This window comes from Hypomesus nipponensis, chromosome 5 (genome assembly GCF_054491055.1).
Source record: "Hypomesus nipponensis isolate SF chromosome 5, ASM5449105v1, whole genome shotgun sequence".
Classification (NCBI taxonomy): Eukaryota; Metazoa; Chordata; class Actinopteri; order Osmeriformes; family Osmeridae; genus Hypomesus; species Hypomesus nipponensis.
Genome location: NC_140365.1, coordinates 9,184,613 through 9,206,016, shown reverse-complemented (window position 1 = coordinate 9,206,016; position 21,404 = coordinate 9,184,613). Strand labels below are relative to the sequence as shown.

Genomic DNA, 21,404 nt, shown 5'->3' with positions numbered 1-21,404 from the left:
GGTTTCCGGGTTTGTTGGGGATGAGCCAATGAAATACAAGATTATAAAAAGCACATTGAATTGAGCCAATTGGAATCATCGTGACGGTATGGCTGTGGAAATACACCACAGCGGTTGCGCAGTGCAATTGCCGATTGAGAGTTTCATATGTAACTGCTCATTCTGATGTACTGTTAGAGGATTTAAAAAAAAATCGTAATATGGTCAACTATAGACCAATTATCACCCTACATCACAACTGTCAAGCAGTGTCGGTTGCAAAAGACGAACTTCTCTTCGGTCTATTACACTTGGAGTGTCGATCAAGTCATCCTATCTCTGGCCACTGGATTGCAGGGTTTGAGATTAACTTTTTGAGGCTCTTGGCCTTTGGACAAATACATTTACGTTTCACTTGTCTATGCGCTAAAGTCACTTGACCCCGATACCCTTAAAGGCTGTCCTCTTCGACCTTTTTAGTCTTTTTAAATCTAACTATTTGTATAATCCGTGTGGTCCTTTTGCCATTTAAAATGCTATCCTTTCCCGGTTTTCTGCAACCACATTGCGCGCGCATTCCGAATGTTTACAATCAAATAATTGGTCTATAGTCTTTCCTTGGAACAGCCCATGCCACTTCCTCACTACAGGTAGTAGTAGTTCCAAGCCCCACTCAGGCAACTTATGTCTTGTAGCCTCCTAAACTACCAGCAGATGACGCTGTTATGCAACAAGATGTATTAAATGTTGACCCAGCGAATCAAAGTGGAACCACTGAACTAGGCTACACCTAGTGAAATTCGCTGAAAAATAAATTAATAAGCTTACAAAAATCGATGTAATGTAAAGTCAGCCAATGTTTCTTTCTTTTCTGGAGAAGGAATCTAACCTGATGTGTTCGTTCTCCATAGCCAAAGATCCATAAAAAGACTTGTTGTTGGATCCGGATATGGAGAATTTCAAATACACTGGGTAATATTAATCTGGACATTGCCATCTTTTTCAACAACAATATTTAGGCGAAATGATTCATGGCATCCTTTCTTGAGCTTGATCTCGAGTTGCGCGCTCTCGGTTGATCTACACCCCTTGCGCGTTCCCGCTACTCTCTCCCAGTCGGAAAATAAAAGGAAAAAATCTGACTCCAGCGCGGAGATTTGGAGCATCTACCTGTAGGTAGAGAAGTTATTTGGAAAGACTTGTGGTGAAGCCGTGTAGTCACAATGAAAGACCGTACACATGAACTTAAAGCTGTGAGTATATTCCTTTCATTTGAAATATTCTGGAGATCTGAAGCAAACGGTGGTTGAAAGCAGCCCGAGATTTTGTGTTGTAGGCTAGACTAGGTGCGCCTCACTTTTCAAATGCAGATTGTCTCGAGCAGTCTTGTCACAGTGTGTAATTTCGATTATCGGCATTTTAGATCTGGAGACTATGTTCCAATATGTTAATGTGAAGTGCAACTTTTTAATGTACCATTATGGAGATGCCATATGGAAGCGCAAAGGCCGATAAGGGACGGTTAAAAGGTGCACCTGTTACATTTATTGAGCTTTGACGTGATGATACATCTTAATCGCAACCAGCTATTGTGGACCCACGGTACGTGGTTACTGAATCTTCAGTGTGCCTACTGCGTGGGAAAATAACTTTAATTTGCAATCGCAATTTCTTAAATAGACTAAATTGGTTCTTAATTTATCCAATCCTCCCAAATGTAATTTAATTCAGTCTTGAAGTTATTTCTTTCAAGAGTCAATACGGCTAAAAGGAGACTCGTTTTTAAGAGGGTTAAATTAAGAAAATATGTTCAAACGAACCATCAGGTGTATCTGTTGAGTTTGTTGGTTTTTAATAGAGCCTGTAATTTAACACAATTATAATAATGCTTTTCTATTACGATTCAAGTCTTGCCACTAAACTGACATTTAATGCTACTTATGGAGTAGTTAATAGTGTGTTAGCTTATATATTTGATTTTGAATTTATTTGATATTACTGGACCCTCACTTTCCAGCTGACCCTATAAACATGACAGATATATAATGCACACACACACACACACACACACACACACACACACACACACACACACACACACACACACACACAGAGCTGGGACTGTGCCAGGAGGGTGGAGATGAGCCTGTGTAGCAGCTTGGTCATCAGTGGATGACAGTGTTACACCTGGGTTCTCTGACAGCACTGACCAGTCACGGTAATCTATTTGGTCAATCACATTTGTGCCATGGTGTGACCAAACAATAGCCTGTTCAATGTGCCTCTATATCATATTCATGGGAAGTCGTTTTGTGTGTGTGATTGCATGAAGTCGTATACTGTACCACATACAACAGGGTTTTCAAGTCATTTTCTCTCATACATAAACAAATATGTTTAGTTGTTTATTCACTCATATTCCACTAAGGTTTTGACATTTGGAATCACCAATGCAATGTCATGACCTCATACCACAACTTTGCTGGACATCAACCATCACTCCAAACTTCATGTCCCCAATTCTGAAAAAGCCTGTCATTCCGCAAAGGCCGCATTCGACTTGTCATGCTGCGTCCAGGCTATTACGTCCCCCAGAAGACGACAGCTTGACATGAAGCAAACCGAAGGCGTTGGTAGCTTACCCCCACTGTAGTAGCTAATCATTCAGAAAGCTACTTCCTGGGTGTTTGGGGGGGGCTTTTACTGTTAGCCGTGTTTGTTTTTAAATGGAATTGTTTCGTTGCTTAATCCCTTTCTGCTCTTTGTTTTGACTCTAGCGTCTGCTGTGTCTTATCTCTGTGTAGTCAGCAGCTGTTGAGGCCAGTGGGCCTGTCGTCAGATGCTTCAGCTCGCCTTGGGGGACATTTATGATGAAACACCTGGGCCATGCCTTGCACTGGAGATGCCCGATGAGGTGCGGTGTGTCGGGCTCAAACGCCCAGCGGGGCAGAGAGGTTGGAGACTCGCGTGGCAGCATTTAGTGGCCGTTCCCCAAACGTTAGGCCTGGATGCTTGCATGCTGGTGCTTAGTCTCCGATCAATGGACACGATTTGAGAAAGGGTTCATCCGATAAACTGGAGCTATAGTCATCGCGAGGACAGATCCAATACCGTTTTTTTTAAAGGTCTCCTTTAATTGGATCGGTGTCAAAATGTCAGATCCGATAGAAGGCTGGAAAGAATCGGCTTCCGTTCGGCGAAGTGTCCGATGTTACGACTTTGACGAGCGGGCTGGGGATGTGGGTAAGAGACAGCTAGCTTGTTAAGGTGGCAAGGGGTCATCCCTTCTCAGCTAGGGGGCGGATATTGGATTGGGTGGAAGGCGGTTCAGACTTTCTCCTTGGTCAGTCCTGATATCGCTGGCTTGACTTGATCACCTGCCATGTGTTATCTAACACATCCCTGTGCCAGCAGTGACAGCTCTTTCCGAGCTGTGGATGAGTGTAAGGGGCAGATGGTGCTGAGTTAAACAGTGAGTCGGCGCAACAGCAGTCGTGAGAAGGCATGTTTTACCCGTCCAAGGTGGAAAGCTGGAGTGGGCGGAAGGGGGGGGGGGGAGAGAGAGAGAGAGGGGTACGTTAGGTGGTTCCTGCGTGCGTGATGTGCGTGGTCGCCTGTTGCTGATGGATTGTGTGTGGGGGTGGGGGGGTGGGGGGGGGGGGGGCTCGTGCGTGGGCGTGCGCGAGCGTGCGGCGCTCTTGAGGGTGTGTGTTTGTGTGTGGTGAGGGTAAAGGCGCTCATGTAATAGAGATAATGTGGTGTCAGTGTGGGCTGAAGGCTATAATGACTGTGGTGTAGGCCTACTCACAGATCGGAGGCTGGAGCTATTGTCTCCCTTCCTGAGCCCTCCCACAAATGTGTGTAGGAGCAGGATGAGTGTGCGACAGTGAAAAAGGTCCCCCTCCATGGTGGGATTTGGCTTGATTGTCTTACCTAACGCCCTTACAAACAGCTGCTTTGGCTATTGGAAGTGAAGTGGTTTAGCCTGTTGCTTACATCTTTGTTTTTCTACCGAGAAGCCTTCTTCATTTTGTTATTTGTTTATGCAAATTCACAACCACAATAAAAGAAAATAAAAAGAACATTAGATTACAGCATGCTTTCAAGCTCATAAATAAAGCACCTCATTGCTTGTTTCCACATTACCCTCTCCGCCCACGTAAAATAGGATTCCATTTGCTGCATTTCCAGGGAATCATCAAATTATTCTGTTCTAACTGAATCGACCATACTCCGGTTTCTTTTTCATTCACCGGTTGAAGCCATGTCATCATTACAGGAGAGCCTAGGAGTCCATATCGGGAATCGGGCTAGTAATCAGAAGGTCGCTGGTTCGATTCCCGGCCATGCCAAAATGACGTTGTGTCTTTGGGCAAGGCACTTCACCCTACTTGCTTCAGGGGAATGTCCCTGTACTTACTGTAAGTCGCTCTGGATAAGAGTGTCTGCTATATGACTAAATGTAATGTAAATGTTAATAAAGATGACGAAAGGGGAGATATAAGGCATGTGAGGCATTGTTCTCAATGTCAGCTCATTTGTACAATACCTCAGTCTCATAGCACAGAAGCAAGGAAAGCCTTCATTCGTTTTATCCCCTCATATGAAACATATCGTCATTAATATGCAACAAAGGTGCTTCCTGCAACCATCGCCCCCCTGGTTCTGAAGTAATTCCGTTTTTTTTTTTTTCATATTTAATTGTGCTTCAACCCCTCTCTCTCCATGGCCCCCTTATTCCCTGGCGAGGTGTTAAACAGCCCCCCCCCCCCCCCAGCTCTCTCTATTGTCTCGGGGACACTGATATACCAGGGTGCCATGTGCCATGCGCACTTGTCTCGTGCCCACACGCCGAGGCATGAGAGACGACACTCTGGATGAGGGTGAACCTTGACCCTGCTGGGCTGCAGCCCTCACCCCCCCCCCCCCATCCCTCACCCCCCCCCCACCCCCCAGGAGAGACATGAAACATTTATGGCTTTTAGGCCTCGGCATCCGCCCCCCAGCTGCCAAGCCCTCCCTGGTAATGATAGCCCTTCAGGAGGCCCTGGGAGGCTCTCTCTCCACAAGCAGACAGCCATCCGCGATTTCTCTCTTTTCGACACGATAAATTGGATCTGGTGTCATGTGCGTCCTCCCCCCCCCCCCCCCTTTCCTTTCCTGTTGCTATTTTTTCCTTTTACACTTCAATTGTAGGCAGGTAGTGTTGATGGCAGGGGTTCTGTTGAAGCGCCGTGAATATTATGCAGCGTCAAAAGGCCTTTTTTGCGTTTTCTCTCGGAAGCACCTCGTGTGTATTTCCTGAGTCATGCTGGTTTCACGACTTTTACTGGTGGATGGATACACCCGACGTCTTCGTTTAATTCCCCTCTCGGTTTACAGGGCAAGGAGGCTGAGGAGGAGGACGATGTGGCCGTCGCCATGGACAAGGACAGATTCATGGACGAGTTCTTTGTGCAGGTACTGTAAAGGCCTTGTTTAGCCCTGTGTGCACCCTGTGCAAGCCTTGTCACATGTCTGAGTCTCCTGTACATCTTCATCTTTGTTGGAGCTCCACAAGCGAACGTCAGTGCCGAGCCTGGAGATATCAGGACAGTGTGTCTAGCTCATATCTCTCACTTTGAGATGTTTCCATGCACCTCTGTGGTTGTACTTTGTGACAGACATTTCTCAGTGAATACAGACTTAGTTAGGTGAACATTTATCGTCAATGTCAATGTTTCAAAATGGTCAAAATCATCGATATATCAATGTTTACAGGGTGTTCGGCCACCTCGCTCTCTCATCCTTTGAAAACTTGTACGCACATACAGTACGAATGCCTGTATGAAAAAGGTAAATGAAAGTTCAACCCCACACATACGTGCAGTGATGACTGGTGGTGAGGATGTCTCGTTCAACCCTTCCCAGTTCTAACACTTCTGGGGGTGTAACAGTTGCCTTGCACCTCGGCTCACTTGTTAAACAGGACGTGAAGCTGGATTGCCGGATGCCGCGCTTGCACTCTTTGAACTCCGAAGTCGACATATCTCTCTGCAAGCACTGTCTCCGGGCCCCCTAATTACACCGGCTCAGAGCCATAGCCTTGTACCTTCACAGCCCCTCCCGCAATCCCCCCATACCTACAGGGTGAGAGCAGTCATCAAAGGACCATAGGACCGTGCGTGAAGATGCTCTGATACGATCATCAAAAACTTGTTAGCGTCTTGCTGCCGCTGAGACAAGCTAGCTTTGGTTCGCATTAGCATGATGCACTAAAGAACTAACCTGAGGATTTTGGATTTCTTCATCACTCAACTCCATAGCTGACTCATTCAGGTTGCCAATTCCCAGTTGCGGTTGTATATTGGAGTAATTATATAGGTCTGCTGCAACTTTGATTGGGAAATGATTAACCACCATTGACTTTTGGTTTTGTTACTGAAAAGAATAATACATTTGATCTTGGCTGTGAGTATCTTAGAAACATTTGTACGATTTCTCAAGAACAAGAATCTCCATGGTGTGGTCAGGCAGACTTGGGCATTCCCGTGTAACGACTCCTGCACTCTCCTGGTTCACTGCATGGCTCATTGTAGTCTTACAGGAACTTCCTCCATTTGATTCAGGAATAATTTTCCCATCAGGCAGCCCACATGCAGAGACTGAGCTCTCTAGAACACATTAAACCAGCCCCCACTAGGCAGTTTCGAGCACTGAACCCCCGTGAGAACCTTTCCCAGACTACCTTAGCTTGATGTAGCATCTGTGCTAGCGTGGCACACACAAGTTGACGTAACCTATATCTCTCCTCTCTTCTACTTGCAAAGTGATATTTAGACCAGCTCCCCATGGAGACTCCGCCATGCTTACATCACTGGAAATTAATGAGCCAGGCGCTGGTAGAAGAGCTGAAGAGTCTGGGAGCTGGAATGGAATGGAATGGAAGGCCAATAATGGAATGGAATGAGGTCGATGGATTTTAGCAAGAAATACATTATCAATAGAATTTCCTTCAATATCTGAACTGCTTTAACAGTTAGCGATATGCTTAAGTCAATATCAAACAAACAAAAACATAATATTATAGGATTGATAAACTATCTGCCTAAGATTAAAGTACTCTTTTAGGCAGTAGGCGGATAATGTTCTTTTTATTGTGTGTAAATAACAGGGAAGATTTGGACGCATCTCAAAAACAGCAGAGGGTCTTGCATCTTTTTGGCAGAGCCAAACGTGTGTGTTTTATTTGTGTTCATCGTACAGCGCTGTGTTCTCTCACACACCGCGCTCCAAAGCTTCTCCAAAGTAAGGAAGAATCGTCTCGAAAATACAACTTTGTGCTTTTGGAACACCGGTAAATGAGCTTGTGCATGACTAACCCCTGCTTTCTGAGGCCCGGCCGGAAGTTGGTAAACCTCTCTGTGCGTCAGGTGGAGGAGATCCGAGGCTTCATCGAGGAGCTGTCAGAGAAGGTGGAGGAGGTGAAGAGGAACCACAGCGCCATCCTGGCCGCCCCCAACCCTGATGAAAGTAAGTCTCCCTCCTCCTCTGTCTTCCTTTCCTTTGCTTTGCACTTTCTGGGATGAAAGGATGATAGACGGGGAGAGAGTGGGCAGTTGCTGCTTCAGGTCCGAGAGTGAAATGTAAGGGATTTTTGGTACGTGCACCTTCCCGCCCACACGAACAAACACGCACTGGCGCGCGCACACAGACAAACGCATACACACTCACTCCCGCACGCACACACGCAAACACACACACGCACACCTACCTCTTGTTGGAAGACACCTCTGATCCCCTCTTTTCAATAAAGCCCAGTCATAAATCAGAGTTTCTATCAGTGAAAGGCCACATGGTCCAATGGCAGCTCTATATTACCCATCCACCCACCCTGTGTTCCGTTGAGTTTACCCCTGTCCTGTTGGATGGACCGAACATAATAACCCAAGACTTGCTGTCTAATGCGACTCCGTGGGAAAGTGTGATTTAGGAAAATCTTAAATACCATGACTGTAACCTTCCATGACCCCAAAAGAAACACATTTTGCTTGACTATTGAAAGGTCATTAGAAAGGTTTATCTGTGTGTGGAAACTGTATTCAGTGTCATTTTAATAGCGATGCAAGTATTTCCTGCAATTAAACAAAAGAAACCCCCAAAAATACAACCATCGCATATGGTTGCATTTGTTTTAAGTAGATATTTGTCTGGCAATTGAAAACCTACTGGAGAAGCTGTGGGAGCCTTAGTGAAACGATTAAACCCCGCCAAATTGGTCCTTATTAGTTAAGAGATTGACTAATTGCCATTAATCTCAAGTGCATTCTGATTGCCTAGTCAGTTTTGACCTCACAGAGAGAGGTTAGTCAAAGGGCCTGATAAGAACCGCAGGAGTTAAGATGGTAAATTGAAAAAAGAACTCCGCCATTTGCATACGATTCATATTCCTTGTCAGATACAGCGATGATGTCAAGTGAAATGTAAATTCTAATTATAGAACTCCTGTGGGCAATTTTCCCCCTGGATTGCATTTTGAAAGATACAGCACACACTCTCTCTCATTATGTCTTATTAGATTAATATTGCTGTAATTACCAAAGCACTCTTTCGTACAGACTTTGTGCATCATGATGGGTTCGGAAGTGGCCCGTATTGAATCTGCAGTGCCTTCGATGGTGGTTTCGACAGCGAGAGATTTTTTCAATCAGTTAATTTGTTTTGGTGTCATCGGGGAGAAAGGGTTTTCCTTTGGGGTGTATACAAAATTAAAGGCTGTGGTTCTGAAGACGGAATAGATTTGCAGCTCTTCTCCTCGAGCGAGTTCTTCCCCTCCCCTGAGTGTGAGGGGTTCCACATCTCACAGACACGGTTGCTCATGTGTTACCTCAACTTGCCGAACCTCGTTAACGGTTCAAAACTGACATCTGCTTGCAGGTGTCTTATTCAACACTCAGAATCAGTTGACAGCCACGACACCGCTCGTCCACATGGCAGAGAACCGACAGTTGATATAGCTGCGACTTCATCCTTTAAAACCCCTGACAATAGGGTGTCATTGATTGAAGCCTACTCTGGAGGGATGACAAGGATGCAGGAAGATGATCAATGTAACATCGTTTTGTTTCGATCACAGTCCTCATGGGCGGTTTCCTCTGAAGCTGCACAGGTGCTCGTTGGAAACTGGATATCAAAAGTACAGCACAGTATAAAGTGTATTCAATAGTTGATGGCTATAACTGATCTGGTTTGAACTAAGCCCGAGTACCAGACGTCTTTGTGCTCTAAGGTTCATTTGTCAATGCAGATTAAGAGAGCTCTGAATTAACATGGGTCAAAAAAAGGCCTTTGTCTTTTTTAAATGTCACCACACACAAACAAACACTTGCTTGGCTGCCAGAAATGAGATATCAGGGTCAGATGGAATAAGAAATATCAATCACAGTGGTGGCCTTTGACTGACTCACCCCCCCCCCCAACGCCCCGCCCCAAAAAAACAACCAAAAAAAAAACCAGTACCTGCACTTACATGCACACGAGTGCAGTCCTGAACATTCCTCAATTTTTTCTTTTCTTTTTTTCTCGCCAATTTTTGCAGAAAACCAGGGCCCAATCAAATCAGAGGACAAGTAGAGTGAAATGACCGTATTCCTGTTCCAGTAGGTGTCTAGTAGAATACTGAGTGGGCTGGATCTAGGAGCGAGAGAGAAACTGGGTCACTCTTAACAGATCACAACCAACCAGGACGGATCCGTTGTTGTTGGAAAAAAACATGATTCTGATTAATAATAAAAGCTATAAGTAGCATTGTGGCTACTTCTTCCTGAGGATGGCACTCTTGTTCCTCTACATCCTAGAATTCATGATGGCTTGTAGCATGTTGTAATAAAGCTTGCTTTGGTTTTGAATATAGTGGGTTTGTATGGATAACAAAGACAAAGTTGTCCTTCAAGACAGCTCTTGTTCACTCTTGTGTACAAAGCATGGCAATTGTCCTTTCTTCAGTATGGCACCTTCTCTTCCTCTCTATTCCTCTATTTCAACTCTCAGTCTTTCATTCATTCACACTCCACTTCTCTTTCCAGAAACCAAGGCCGAACTGGAGCAGCTAATGACGGACATCAAGAAGTTTGCCAACAAAGTGCGCTCCAAGTTAAAGAGTAAGCTGTCAGACGCACCCATCGGCAAATTCTCTGTTTATCACGTTCATGTCTCATCCCCAAGCCCTATTCCAGAATCTGTGTTTGTGATGACACCATCCAAGACCATCCAAAACCAATATTAAAACCCTTTATCAGACCTAATGTAAAAATAGCCAAGTGATTGTGTGTCTCATTTTCCTCAGGTATTGAACAGTCAATTGAACATGAGGAAGGGTTGAATAGGTCATCTGCAGACTTGAGGATACGGAAGACGCAGGTATGGCTGTAGTGACTGTCGATCACAGCGGTCGTCCACTGTGGTTTAGCGGTTTACGGTTTTGTGTTAGCAATTGGGCCAATTCTGGCTCCAATTCTGGCAGCGAGTTAATTTGCTCCTCTCAGTGGTATTCCAGGACTGGAGTTAGTCATGCCTTGCGTAGCTGCAATAAGAACATTTCTTGTCATATAACTAACATCTGTTCTGGTTGCTCTGTCAGCATTCCACATTGTCTCGCAAGTTTGTGGAGGTGATGTCAGAGTACAACGCCACGCAGTCTGACTACCGGGAGCGCTGCAAGGGCCGCATTCAGAGACAACTGGAGATCAGTAAGTGTGTGCGTGCGTATGTGTGTGTGTATACATAAATAAGATATGTTTCTCCGTGCCCATCTGAGCCTGTGTTGGTGAGCGCACTCGTGTATCTGTGTGTGTTTGCGTGTGGATGGCCATGATCAAACCCAACATGTGCCACTTGTGAGCAGAGAATCCAGATGAGTGCATTTGTTCCGTGCCTTGGTCCCCCGTGGAGGGTTCGCCGTTGGAGCAGTCTCAACACTCGATTATGGCCTGCGAGCTAGATGTTAGGCTGCAGGGTGGAAATCAGACATTAGTAATAGACAACAAATAATTGATTGGATGGGTTTCGATTTTGCATCATTCTTTTCGTTCGATTTTTTATTTTTCTATTTACATGTGTCGATTCTGTGGCAGTGAAACACGAAACCGCTCGAAATGAATTCATGCAAAAGAATATGGGAAATTGTTACAATGCATAATGAAGTAGGTTGTTATCAGTTTCTCTGTCCTTCATCTCAGTGTTGCCATAATGAGCCTTTTCCAGCGCAGACACAGAGTTTATTCAAACAAACAGGGTTTAAATTCCGGATGTTTGGTTGAGGGGTTAGTGTGCATGCTCATTTGCTACCATATATTTACATGTGTAGGATCCATCTGCTCGCATGCATAATTCATGTGGATGTTTGCATGCGTGCCGGAAGACAGGTGGATCCTGTCAACTTTTACGTGTAGTCATCTTTGATGGGGACGACCCATTGGTGATGTGTGTGTTGAACTGGCGTGTGTGTGTGAGAGTTCCACGCAGGCATCGTGCGTTGTTTCATGTCTGCTTTGATGTCTTCTGTATTTGTTCAAACCTTTTAGTCTTATAATGGATGCTGTGTGTGTTTGTGTGGCTATACCTCCATAGCATCTCTGAGTTAGTCAGCTGCAGCCTCCATGCTACATTCAAAGGTGTGCTAATCGATGGATTGGTGTGGCCAAGCCCAAAGCGGCAGTACACACTTTAAGCAGTTATTGGACATGAGTTCAATAGTGTAATCTCTTGAGATCTCACCAGAAAAAAACAGAAAAATGAGGTCATACCAGTTAGGAAGTTCCCGCCAAAACTCAGTGAGGAGAGCTTACTCCCATTGCCCTGGCCTTCCTCCATCTCTACAAAGACCTCCCGAAAGGGTTGTGCAAAAAACCCATCTCCTCAAACGCACCGTCGACGCCACAGCAGTAGCTCCCCCTTAGCTCACATCAACCATGCTGTGTTTACAACTGCTCCCGACACTGGTCGTGTCTGACCGTCCCTTTGTTCCTCGATTACACAAGCTAGGAGATGTCGTTTAGGTATGCTCTCCCTTTGTTCTTCAGAGGAGGGTGAAATGTCGGTTCAAACACACAATTCTGCCCTCTCAGATTCAGACTTGAGGGCAGTAATTAAGAAATCAACTCGGCTCGGATCGCTGGGCATGCTGGAGAAGAAGGGCATTGTGGGAAATCTCAGTAAACAAGGTCTTTAGGCGAAGCAATTCCAATATTCCTTTTTAATATCCTCTTTGAAATTAATTTCCCCCTTCGCACAGTTTAGACTGTTTTATCAGCCTCGGAGCAAACTTCCAACAGTTTCCTGTTTCCCACCGAACCTCGAGTTGGGAACGTCGCCGTAATTTCATCTTGGATCGACGTTGGTTGCGTGATTGTGCCCATGCGGTTTATTGAATAGAGGGTGACATAAACATTGAATTCATTGAAGCTATGAGTGAATGACAGGGGGCTGAAAATGGACCCTGAAATGATTACCGCTGATGAGACAAGTTGTAGCGAGGCTCGCCTTGGAAGCCCAAGAGTCCGTAGGTGAAAAATCCAATGTTGCTGGGAAAACATTCCGCCAGTCCCTGGGCCCCTTTTGAATGCTAAAAAGAGGCATCCATCTTCCCTCCGTCCATTCGATACCTATTGGGATCGATTGCGTGCAAGTCTGTGGTGCTCTGCTCACTTGTCAAGTCATTGGAAGGGAGGCCGCAGCCATTTTCAAACCAATACATTCAAACCGAGCTCTCTCATTCGAATGGCCTTTGTTGTCATGCCGAGCAGGAATCTCGGATGCACAGCAACGCGTCGAGATAAGAGACGCTGAACCAACACCCCCCCCCCCCAGCCTCTCTTGTGCACAGTCTTAGTTATTCCTGTCCCCAGCCCAGTCTGTGTGGGTGTGAGTCTCTGACTCGGTGCGTTTTGGTGTGCACTCGTGCGTGTGTGTGTGTGTCTCACTGGGGCTTCTGACTCCCAGGTGAGCCACAGGTGTGCTGCATCCAGGAAGTGCTAGCAGCGTTGAGTCAATATTGAACCAGGCAGAGCCACACAACAGGGCCGCAGCTGAGCCGGCGCACACACACACACCCGCACACACACACACACACACACACACACACGTACACAACTTCATATACTCACTTACGCACAGGAGACAGTAGCATAGCCGTTGGTCGTTTTGGACATTCACAGCCCATACAGTTTTACACACAGAGTAGCCCACATAGTCTGTTGGCTTCAATCACTGTTGCCGTAGCACATTTTGTGCGTCTGTCTATTCATGAGCTGTCTTACCGGAGGTAGTATCTCTCACGCACGATTGACCCTTCGCCTGACATTATCTACCATCATATTATTATCCGCCCCAGTCCCCGGTACCTTCCAAAACAGCACAGGAGACTTTCATTTACCTGTGAGTGGGAGTGTGTGGAGAAAGGGAGGCCAGACTGCTGTTAGCCCTGGGTCTGGCTTATTGTGGCCCAGTGAGGGGAGAGGCAGCGAGGGGGCGGGTGTGTGGGTGGGCGGGCGCTTTAGGGTCTAGCCTTGGGGCCCAGTTGGGACCACGGGACTAGGGTTGAGAGGAATCATTTGTAGGAGATTTACCGATTGTTCTCACACGTTATAGAAATGCCTACGCACACACACACGTACACACACACGCACACACACACGCACACACACAAGAACACTTAAAGACACTGCAGAAATCGGGGTTAACATTGCAACTCTACATTGGATGGGTTGCCATGGTTGGACTGCGACAGCAGCAGGTGTTGCCTGGTCCTTGCCAATCAGGAATGACTCACTCTTTCCTCCCCACGGCAATTAGAGAAGGGGTGGGACTCATTGACTTTGGCTGGGGCTGAGGGGTTAAGACGTGCATGCAAAGACTGTGTGTGTGTGTGTGTGTATTTGTGGGTGTGTTTAGGTGTTTGTTTGCTTGCATGCCTTCCCCACGCTATTGATCATAGCACATGCTGGCCTTTTTCACACCAACTGATAAATGTCTCTGTCAGTCGCCCCCAGTAGACGATGGCTCTCGCTCCCAGGCTGTGCTATCTATCTTACACCAGGCAAGCAGGCAGGCAGGCAGGCAGACAGACAGGCCAGACAGACAGACAGACAGACAGACAGACAGACAGACAGGCAGGCAGACAGGCAGGTAGGGCAGGCAGACAGACAGACAGACAGACAGACAGACAGACAGACAGACAGGCAGGCAGGCAGGCAGGCAGGCAGGCAGGGCAGGGCAGGCAGGCAGACAGGCAGGTTCAGCCACTAAGGTTACCGACCAGAAATGTTCTTTTCCTCCTCCGTGAAACGCGTCAATTACACCACCGAGCCAACAGGTGATCTCTCACTTCTCTGGTGGGACCCAGTGTGTGGTACAGTAGTTCTAACCCCCCTCCTCCTCCCCCCAAAAACAACAAACAAACAAAACATTGACCAATGAAATGCCTCCGGTAGCTCTGCAACCCACTCTTGAATTCCCTAAATGGGGAACTACGCTTTGGAATGAAACGGTAGACCCGACCGGCAGCCCACTGCATGCTGCCCTCTCTGTTGTTCAGAGAGCTCCTTGGAGCCGGCGGTTTTGAGCTGCTCTGATTGGGTGTTTGGGAGCAGAGCTGTGAGAGCAGGACAGAGACAGGGAGATGAGAGAGGCCAGTGTGTGATTAATCCCACAGTGACGCCTCTCCTCTCCACTCCTCTTATCCTCCCAGCCTAATTGTCTGGATGGGGCTGTGGGTGCCTGAGCTGACAGGGCTATGTGTCGGCGCACACGCGCGCACGCATGCACGCACACAAGCATACACACACACACAAGCACACACTAGGCACACACACATACACCGGCACGCACACGCACACCAGCACACACCATACACACGCACAGACGCGCACACACATACATCAGCAAACATCACACACACACTCTCCAGCACGCATCACACACACTGTAGCCCACACAAGGAAATTGCGTACACACGCGTATGTACTAGACCTACCCACACTGCCTACACACACACACACGCACGCACGCACACACACACACATAGCCCACCATGTTTGGAGGGTTACACATGCACTCAGCACCCAGGATCGTCATTAAGAGGTGACATCACGCCATGGAGGCAGCCCAGCAACATGTGTCTGGAGACAAGGGAGCTACATGGAACATTGTATGTGGGAGGGGGAATTTGTGTGTGTGCGTGCGCGTGTGTGCGCGTGCACGTCTTGACATGTCTGTGTTTTAGCCGGCCTCAGTACCAGCCAATACAATGACTTCATGAGCGACTTTCTTCTGACTAGCGTTTAAAATGACGGTCATTTCTTTCCTGATTCGTTTCTTTTCCGCATTCATCAACAACTTGCTTTTCCGACCGGTATTAAGAAGACAATCTCGAGTGGGAACGTTCTGGTGTTGAGAGACACAATCTGTGGCTTGTCTTTGTCCCTGTAGCTGGCAGAAACACGACCAATGAGGAGTTGGAGAGCATGCTGGAAAGCGACAACCCTGCCATCTTCACATCGGGGGTGAGAGAACTACACACACTCAAGCAAGCGAGTACACACACACACAAGTATACACACACTAAAAGGACACATCCTAGCACACTGAAAAGGCACCGCAGACGTGCATTACTCTCAAAACATGAACCGGCGGACTTTCTTATGCGTGTGACACCTCGCGCACTCAGGATAATACTGTTGCCCGCGACTTGTGAGCCAAATCCACTGTGTTGAGACGGGAGTATTCTCAACACGGAAAGTTGAGTCGACTCGCGTGTCTGTGTTTGTGTGCGTCGGTTCGCGTGGCATAGATGGTCTCTCCCCATTCGGCCATGTTTTCGACTCCAACTTCTTCTGTCCCAGATCATCATGGATTCGAACATCACCCAGCAGGCCATGAATGAGATCGAGACGAGACACACGGAGATCATTAAGCTGGAGAAGGGCATCAGGGAGCTCCACGACATGTTCATGGATATGGCCATGCTGGTGGAGAGCCAGGTGGGACTGCATGTACACCTACACACACAGATACCTGCATCGGCAGACACCACTAACTCCCCAACCATGGTTCACGATCATGATGATGACGATATTAACCTCAAACCCTGGTCCTACTCTCCCTCTCTCCCTCTCACTCCCTCTCTCTCTCTCTCTCTCTCTCTCTCTCTCTCCCTCTCTCCCTCTCTCTCTCCCTCTCTCTCTCTCTCCCTCTCCCTCTCTCTCTCTCTCTCTCTCTCTCCTTCCCCTTCCCTTTCGCTCTCTCTCCCTCCCAGGGAGAGATGATAGACCGTATAGAGTACAACGTGGAGCACTCCGTGGACTACGTGGAGCGGGCCGTGTCTGACACGAAGAAAGCAGTGAAGTACCAGAGTAAAGCCAGGAGGGTGAGTCCCACGGGGCTGAGTGCTGTCCCGCTCCATGTGCCCTGGGCGTGACGCTAACGTGACACCAAACACACTAACGTTGTTGTGCCGCATCGTCAATGTGCCTGCTTAGCCTGTCTTTATCAAAAACCGCTAACGTCCGTTTGGAGAAGGAGATCGTTAGCCTGGGGGGATTCGATTCCTAATCAATACAGCCCGGCCTGTATCCCTCCCTCCCTGTAATAGCAGTGGTCTAACGTATCGGCTAGTAAGCTATCGGCGTCTATAATATGTTTTAGAAGCTAGCGCCTCAGAGAAACCCAAGCTTGCTTGCCTCCTCGGCTTGCTTTAAACCGGATCCACTCAGGGTCTTAGTGGCAGCATTCTGACTGGAATGGTGCTCTTAGCAAAGTCATTCACTTTACTCATCTCCGGTGCTGGACCCAGTCCAATTTAATTGGCTTTCAAATTAGACAGTGAATGAAACTGGACTAGGCTTTTTATTCCACGTAATGAGTTTCCCCTGCCGCCAATGACTAGAACAAATGTCTCTGAATTGAAGGTAAGTCGGTGCGAAGAATTTGTATTCAAGTGTGCAGCCGTTGACCTGGAGTTACCCAGCCATGTTAATATTAAAGTCATGCAGTTTATTTAAAAGTTATATGCATACTCTAAACTACTTGGGAAACTCATCAATATTGAACCGCAAGAGACCTCTTAAATCTGGTTTTAGATCAGTGTCTATGGACAGGCTATTATCCTTTTCCTTCATGCTTTTTGGTAGATAGAGAAAGTCTGGTCAATATTGCCACCCAGTGGTCATATGTGGGACTTGCATGCCATTTAGGCTAAATAGTATTTTCTATAATATATATAAGAGGAAGATGTTTGGGAGGAAATGACATTGCATGGTAAATACTAACTATCTAACAATTGGACTTCATGCAGTTATGTATTATACTACATTGTTATACTACGTTGTCAACCCCCTTTAAACTCCACACAGATAGCTATGTAGCTAATCAAGTCATATGTGGAGTTGTCTATTGAATGATGCATATAGTGTGTGCCATTGTGTGCTTTGTGCTGCATGTGTTTGCCCTCCCACCGAAGGTTAATAGAGAAATCTGTAAATCTGGAGATTTACATGAGCACACAATAACATTGCGTCGGATTATTGGTGCTCATGGTGCTAGAGAGAAGGTATTTAAAAAAAACTGTGGACAAGAGGTTTGACGATGAACTGGATTCCTGTTGGCAGGGTTGTTGTGATGTTCCTAACATTTAGCTGACCTGTTTCTTCTTCTGCTCCCCATGCTGCGTGGACACGCTGTCGTATACCGTGCTTATTTCTTGGTTTTGATCTGAATCGTAATCCGATCATGTAGAAGAAAATTATGATCATCATTTGTTGTGTGGTGCTTTGTATTATTATCGCCGCTAGTGTTGGTGGTAGTTTAGCGTAGAACACAAAGTTACATACTCAGACACACACAGTTACATTATGTGGACACAATTGCCATTGCAAACAATTACACACACAAACGCACAAATCCAAATACACACTTACAATGACCCTCACCTAATTAAACTCACACACACACACACACACACACAATAATACACAATTGCACACACACACACCACAGTGTATGGGCGTGTACTTATGCATGAACATCTTTTGTAAATACGTGGTTTCAAATGTGTCATTGTAAGTTGGATGTTGAATACTTTAAAATGATGTTTTATGATGTATTTGTGGTTTGATTGTAACAGGAATGGGGACATTAGTGATTTTGATAACAGTACTGTAACTCTCACATTCCAATTGAAAATTGCGCCTAATTTCTTTCTTTTTTGTATGTCCAAATAAATGGCCTCTTTTGACTTTTGACGAATGAGGTTGACCTTTCCCTTTACCCTGAAAATACCCTAAAGGTCAATCATTGAAAGCAGATGAACGTTAGCAAAATGCAGTATGTGTGTGGTTATGTGTGTGTGTGTGGCTATTGACATGTCTCCACATGCCTATCCAGGTACAGCTCTTATACAGTATTACGCCGTACTCCGTAACTACTGGTGTGGAGAAACCTGTACCTCCAAACAATTGCCATTCCAGCTCCACTCACCACCTCTTTCCTCAAAGCTTTAATGTCCAGCTTTACAAGACGAGCAGCTCTCAGGCAACTCCTAGTGCTAGTCTGGCTGGTCTGTAGTGCTTGTTCCCTCCCTCCGCCCTCAGCCGAGGAGAAATGTTCCTGCTGTCTCGTGCTCAGCTGCTCTCTATATCTTTATATAGCTCTGCCACTGCACTCCTCCGGGAGGTGGGGCCACACTGCTGGGAGGAAACACTTGGAAAGATGCAGCCGGTTGCTCTTACCGATTGCAGACTGGGAGCTAGTTACAGTGTATGTAGCGTTTCACACTAGGTGTGACGGTTGCTTCCTGTTTTTCCGAGAGGTTGGTACACCATTTATCCCTCGTGTTTCACCCAGCCCTCAGTGGAAACATTCCAAATCAAGGTTTTTTGAGTTGCAGAATATCCCAGACGGCCAGACCATCAAATAGATACTTGCCCGTATTGTTACAAGATACGAATAAATGACAGGTCAAACACGGGGTGTAAGTCTGAGGTCACTACTAATACTAGATCATTTAATGGAAGCTGCAAGCCTGGAGAACAAGAAGATTGCCTGCATTTAAATGTGAGAAGAGATAACAAGCGTCCTGCGCCGAATAATGATCGTCTGAAAACCGTTTGTCCTTCCCCGCTCAGAAAATGTGCAATTAACTGCAATTTTAATTGGACGAGGAAGCAGAGCGTGTGTCAACTCTGCCTTCGCAGGGGAAAAGGTTGTCATCAGGGCCTGTTGCGTCCATATTAGCAGCTGTAAAGTGGTCTGCTAACGTACATGGTAGCTAGCTGTCATGTTTGCTCTTGAGAGGAAAGAACACCACACTATCGTGCTCACATTTACGATGTTTGATCCCAATCTTTGCAATTGGTCATAATTGCTACCGCTTAATGCTATAATGCAGTGCAGTGACCTATGCTGTAATCACTGTCTTGTTGCTGTTGACGTTACAATAGCACATAGAAGCTATATTAGCCTGCAATAATCTGTTTATTTATCTTTTGGTTTATGTGCCCTATATGGTGGTGTCACTCGTGGCAGATCACGGAATGTTCCATATTTTTAGCAACGGGGGGCATCTCACAACTGGGGAGATGTGAGAGAAACTGGGTCAACAAATGACACGAAAGACTCAGGAGGAAAACAGTGCAAACCCACTGTGCCATCCTCTGGGGGACCGCAGCCCACTTTACTGCACCATTAACGGAGTATCGATGTATTCAATATCATTATTACTCAGTGAGAGACAGTTCTTTGTTGCTTTTTTAATAGTTGAACTTGAAGTAGTTTACTGTAGAAATATAATGCTTCCTTGTCAGAGATTTACCACAAAATTCGTGTGCTTAACAAATCTGTACAATACAATATAGACACAAATGAATAGACAGTAACAAATATAGCAGAGGAATCTCTTCATCAGCAAAATTACAACAACGGTCAGTATTAAAATGTGTTCTTTATTCAAAATGTTTATGAATGTAAAATGATTCATGAATATTCAAATCATTTAACATTTTACAAATATTGATGGCCAAGATTCAAAAACACAAACATTAAAGAGCGTGTATGGTAGTAGTAATAGCCTAAGCTAGTCCATGTGTCAGGTAGCGTTCCAAGGAGTCAGGGGGGGGGCAACATGAGACGATCTGACAGGGACCTGCACACATAAAGGGCATTAAATAGACAGGGTAATCAGCGGGGTAACACAAAACAAGTCAGGTGGTGGTAATGATCGAAGACAAAACGAGCTGTAACCCTCACATGGAATCTGACAGACAAACACAGACACACACCCACAAGGCAGGGGGACAGAAAGACAATGACACCATGACCTGATAAACCAAGGCCTATTCAGATTGACAGGCCTACAGAGGACAGACTGATTTCTCAAACAGAATTAGGATGGAGAGCTACACACGGTTTGCATTCAAATCAGGTTTTGAATCTCATACCTAAGTTTAATGCTTCTCTCAATGGCATCAGACAGGCCTAGGGTGTAGTTGAAGCTCATTGTAAAGGGTGACATCTATATTCTGGAAACTCGTAAGGAACTTGTCGCAGGCTGCATCCCCCTTCCTCAACACGGCGTCTATGATGTGACGAGCCTTTTCCGTCCTCTGCCTGTGTTCCTCCTTGATCTCTTCCACTTCCGCTGTATTCAGCACCCGTTCCTCCTCGAGGTAGTCCAACAGTTGGTCCATCACGGCTTTCGACACCTTTTCAACAAACTTCGTACGAACCCCTCGGAGCTCACTTGCTGTTTTTAAACACACAAACATGCCTATTAGAGAGAGGTTATCTTGAATTCAGTGTGTCCCTAATTAACGTTTAGAATTTATATGGCCAAGTTTTCAAAACATAAAGTACTATTTTCGAAGGATGTATAGTTAAAGTATGTTTAGGTAGCCTAATGTAAAAAAAAGAATGTGACCAAATAATTAGGCTAAACCCTCACTATGGCTTTAAAATGATTTGAATAATCTGCAAAAGCCAGGCTCATGTTGTGCTTTTTAAACTTAAACACAAATTAAAAATACTGACTGACACACAATTGTCGACTGCAATGTCGCTTCCTGCAATTACCTGCCATTGTCGAAACTTCTTTGATGAAAAAGAAAACGTGGAATGCAAATTGTTGATGCGGTGCAGTATAGTTTTTTTTTGTAATCTATTTTCACACAAATGACATTTATTATTGCTCACCGGTGTATTCAAGTTGATAAAAAGAAAAACAAATGGAGAGGAAATTCCAAACCAGCCCCACTATACCTATAGCTTGTAGCATATTATACACTTCCCGCCCGGTATAATGAAAGTGAAAGTCCTCAAGTTCAATACTGGTTGTTTTTCTTGTATGTGATCGAGATAACACAAAACAATGGCCTACTTAAAATAGGAATTAAATGTAA

The 21,404-nt window shown here is 45.8% G+C and overlaps 2 protein-coding genes across 5 annotated transcripts; one reads left to right on the top strand and one right to left on the bottom strand.

Moving 5' to 3' along the window:
- Window positions 1-1,115: 1,115 nt before the first annotated feature.
- Window positions 1,116-18,232, top strand: LOC146288327 (syntaxin-1A). The gene is made up of 10 exons (XM_084697820.1): window positions 1,116-1,232; window positions 5,362-5,439; window positions 7,392-7,491; window positions 10,044-10,118; window positions 10,304-10,377; window positions 10,598-10,706; window positions 15,445-15,518; window positions 15,858-15,995; window positions 16,271-16,381; window positions 17,749-18,232. Exons 1-10 carry the CDS (start codon window positions 1,203-1,205, stop codon window positions 17,824-17,826), a joined length of 867 nt encoding a protein of 288 aa, XP_084553946.1. The 5' UTR covers window positions 1,116-1,202; the 3' UTR covers window positions 17,827-18,232.
- A 1,700-nt stretch (window positions 18,233-19,932) lies between these two features.
- Window positions 19,933-21,400, bottom strand: LOC146288326 (caspase-1-like). Of its 4 annotated transcripts, none has more exons than XM_084698210.1 (4): window positions 21,199-21,400; window positions 21,079-21,096; window positions 20,448-20,752; window positions 19,933-20,152 (listed from the first exon to the last, which is right to left on the bottom strand). In XM_084698210.1, the coding sequence occupies exons 1-3, from the start codon at window positions 21,278-21,280 to the stop codon at window positions 20,475-20,477; spliced, it is 378 nt and encodes a 125-aa protein (XP_084554336.1). In that variant the 5' UTR covers window positions 21,281-21,400; the 3' UTR covers window positions 19,933-20,152; window positions 20,448-20,474. The 4 variants fall into 4 exon arrangements, with proteins under 4 accessions (XP_084554336.1, XP_084554337.1, XP_084554338.1 ...); XM_084698211.1 differs by having other exon boundaries at window positions 21,079-21,093; XM_084698212.1 differs by lacking the exon at window positions 21,079-21,096.
- Window positions 21,401-21,404: the final 4 nt, after the last annotated feature.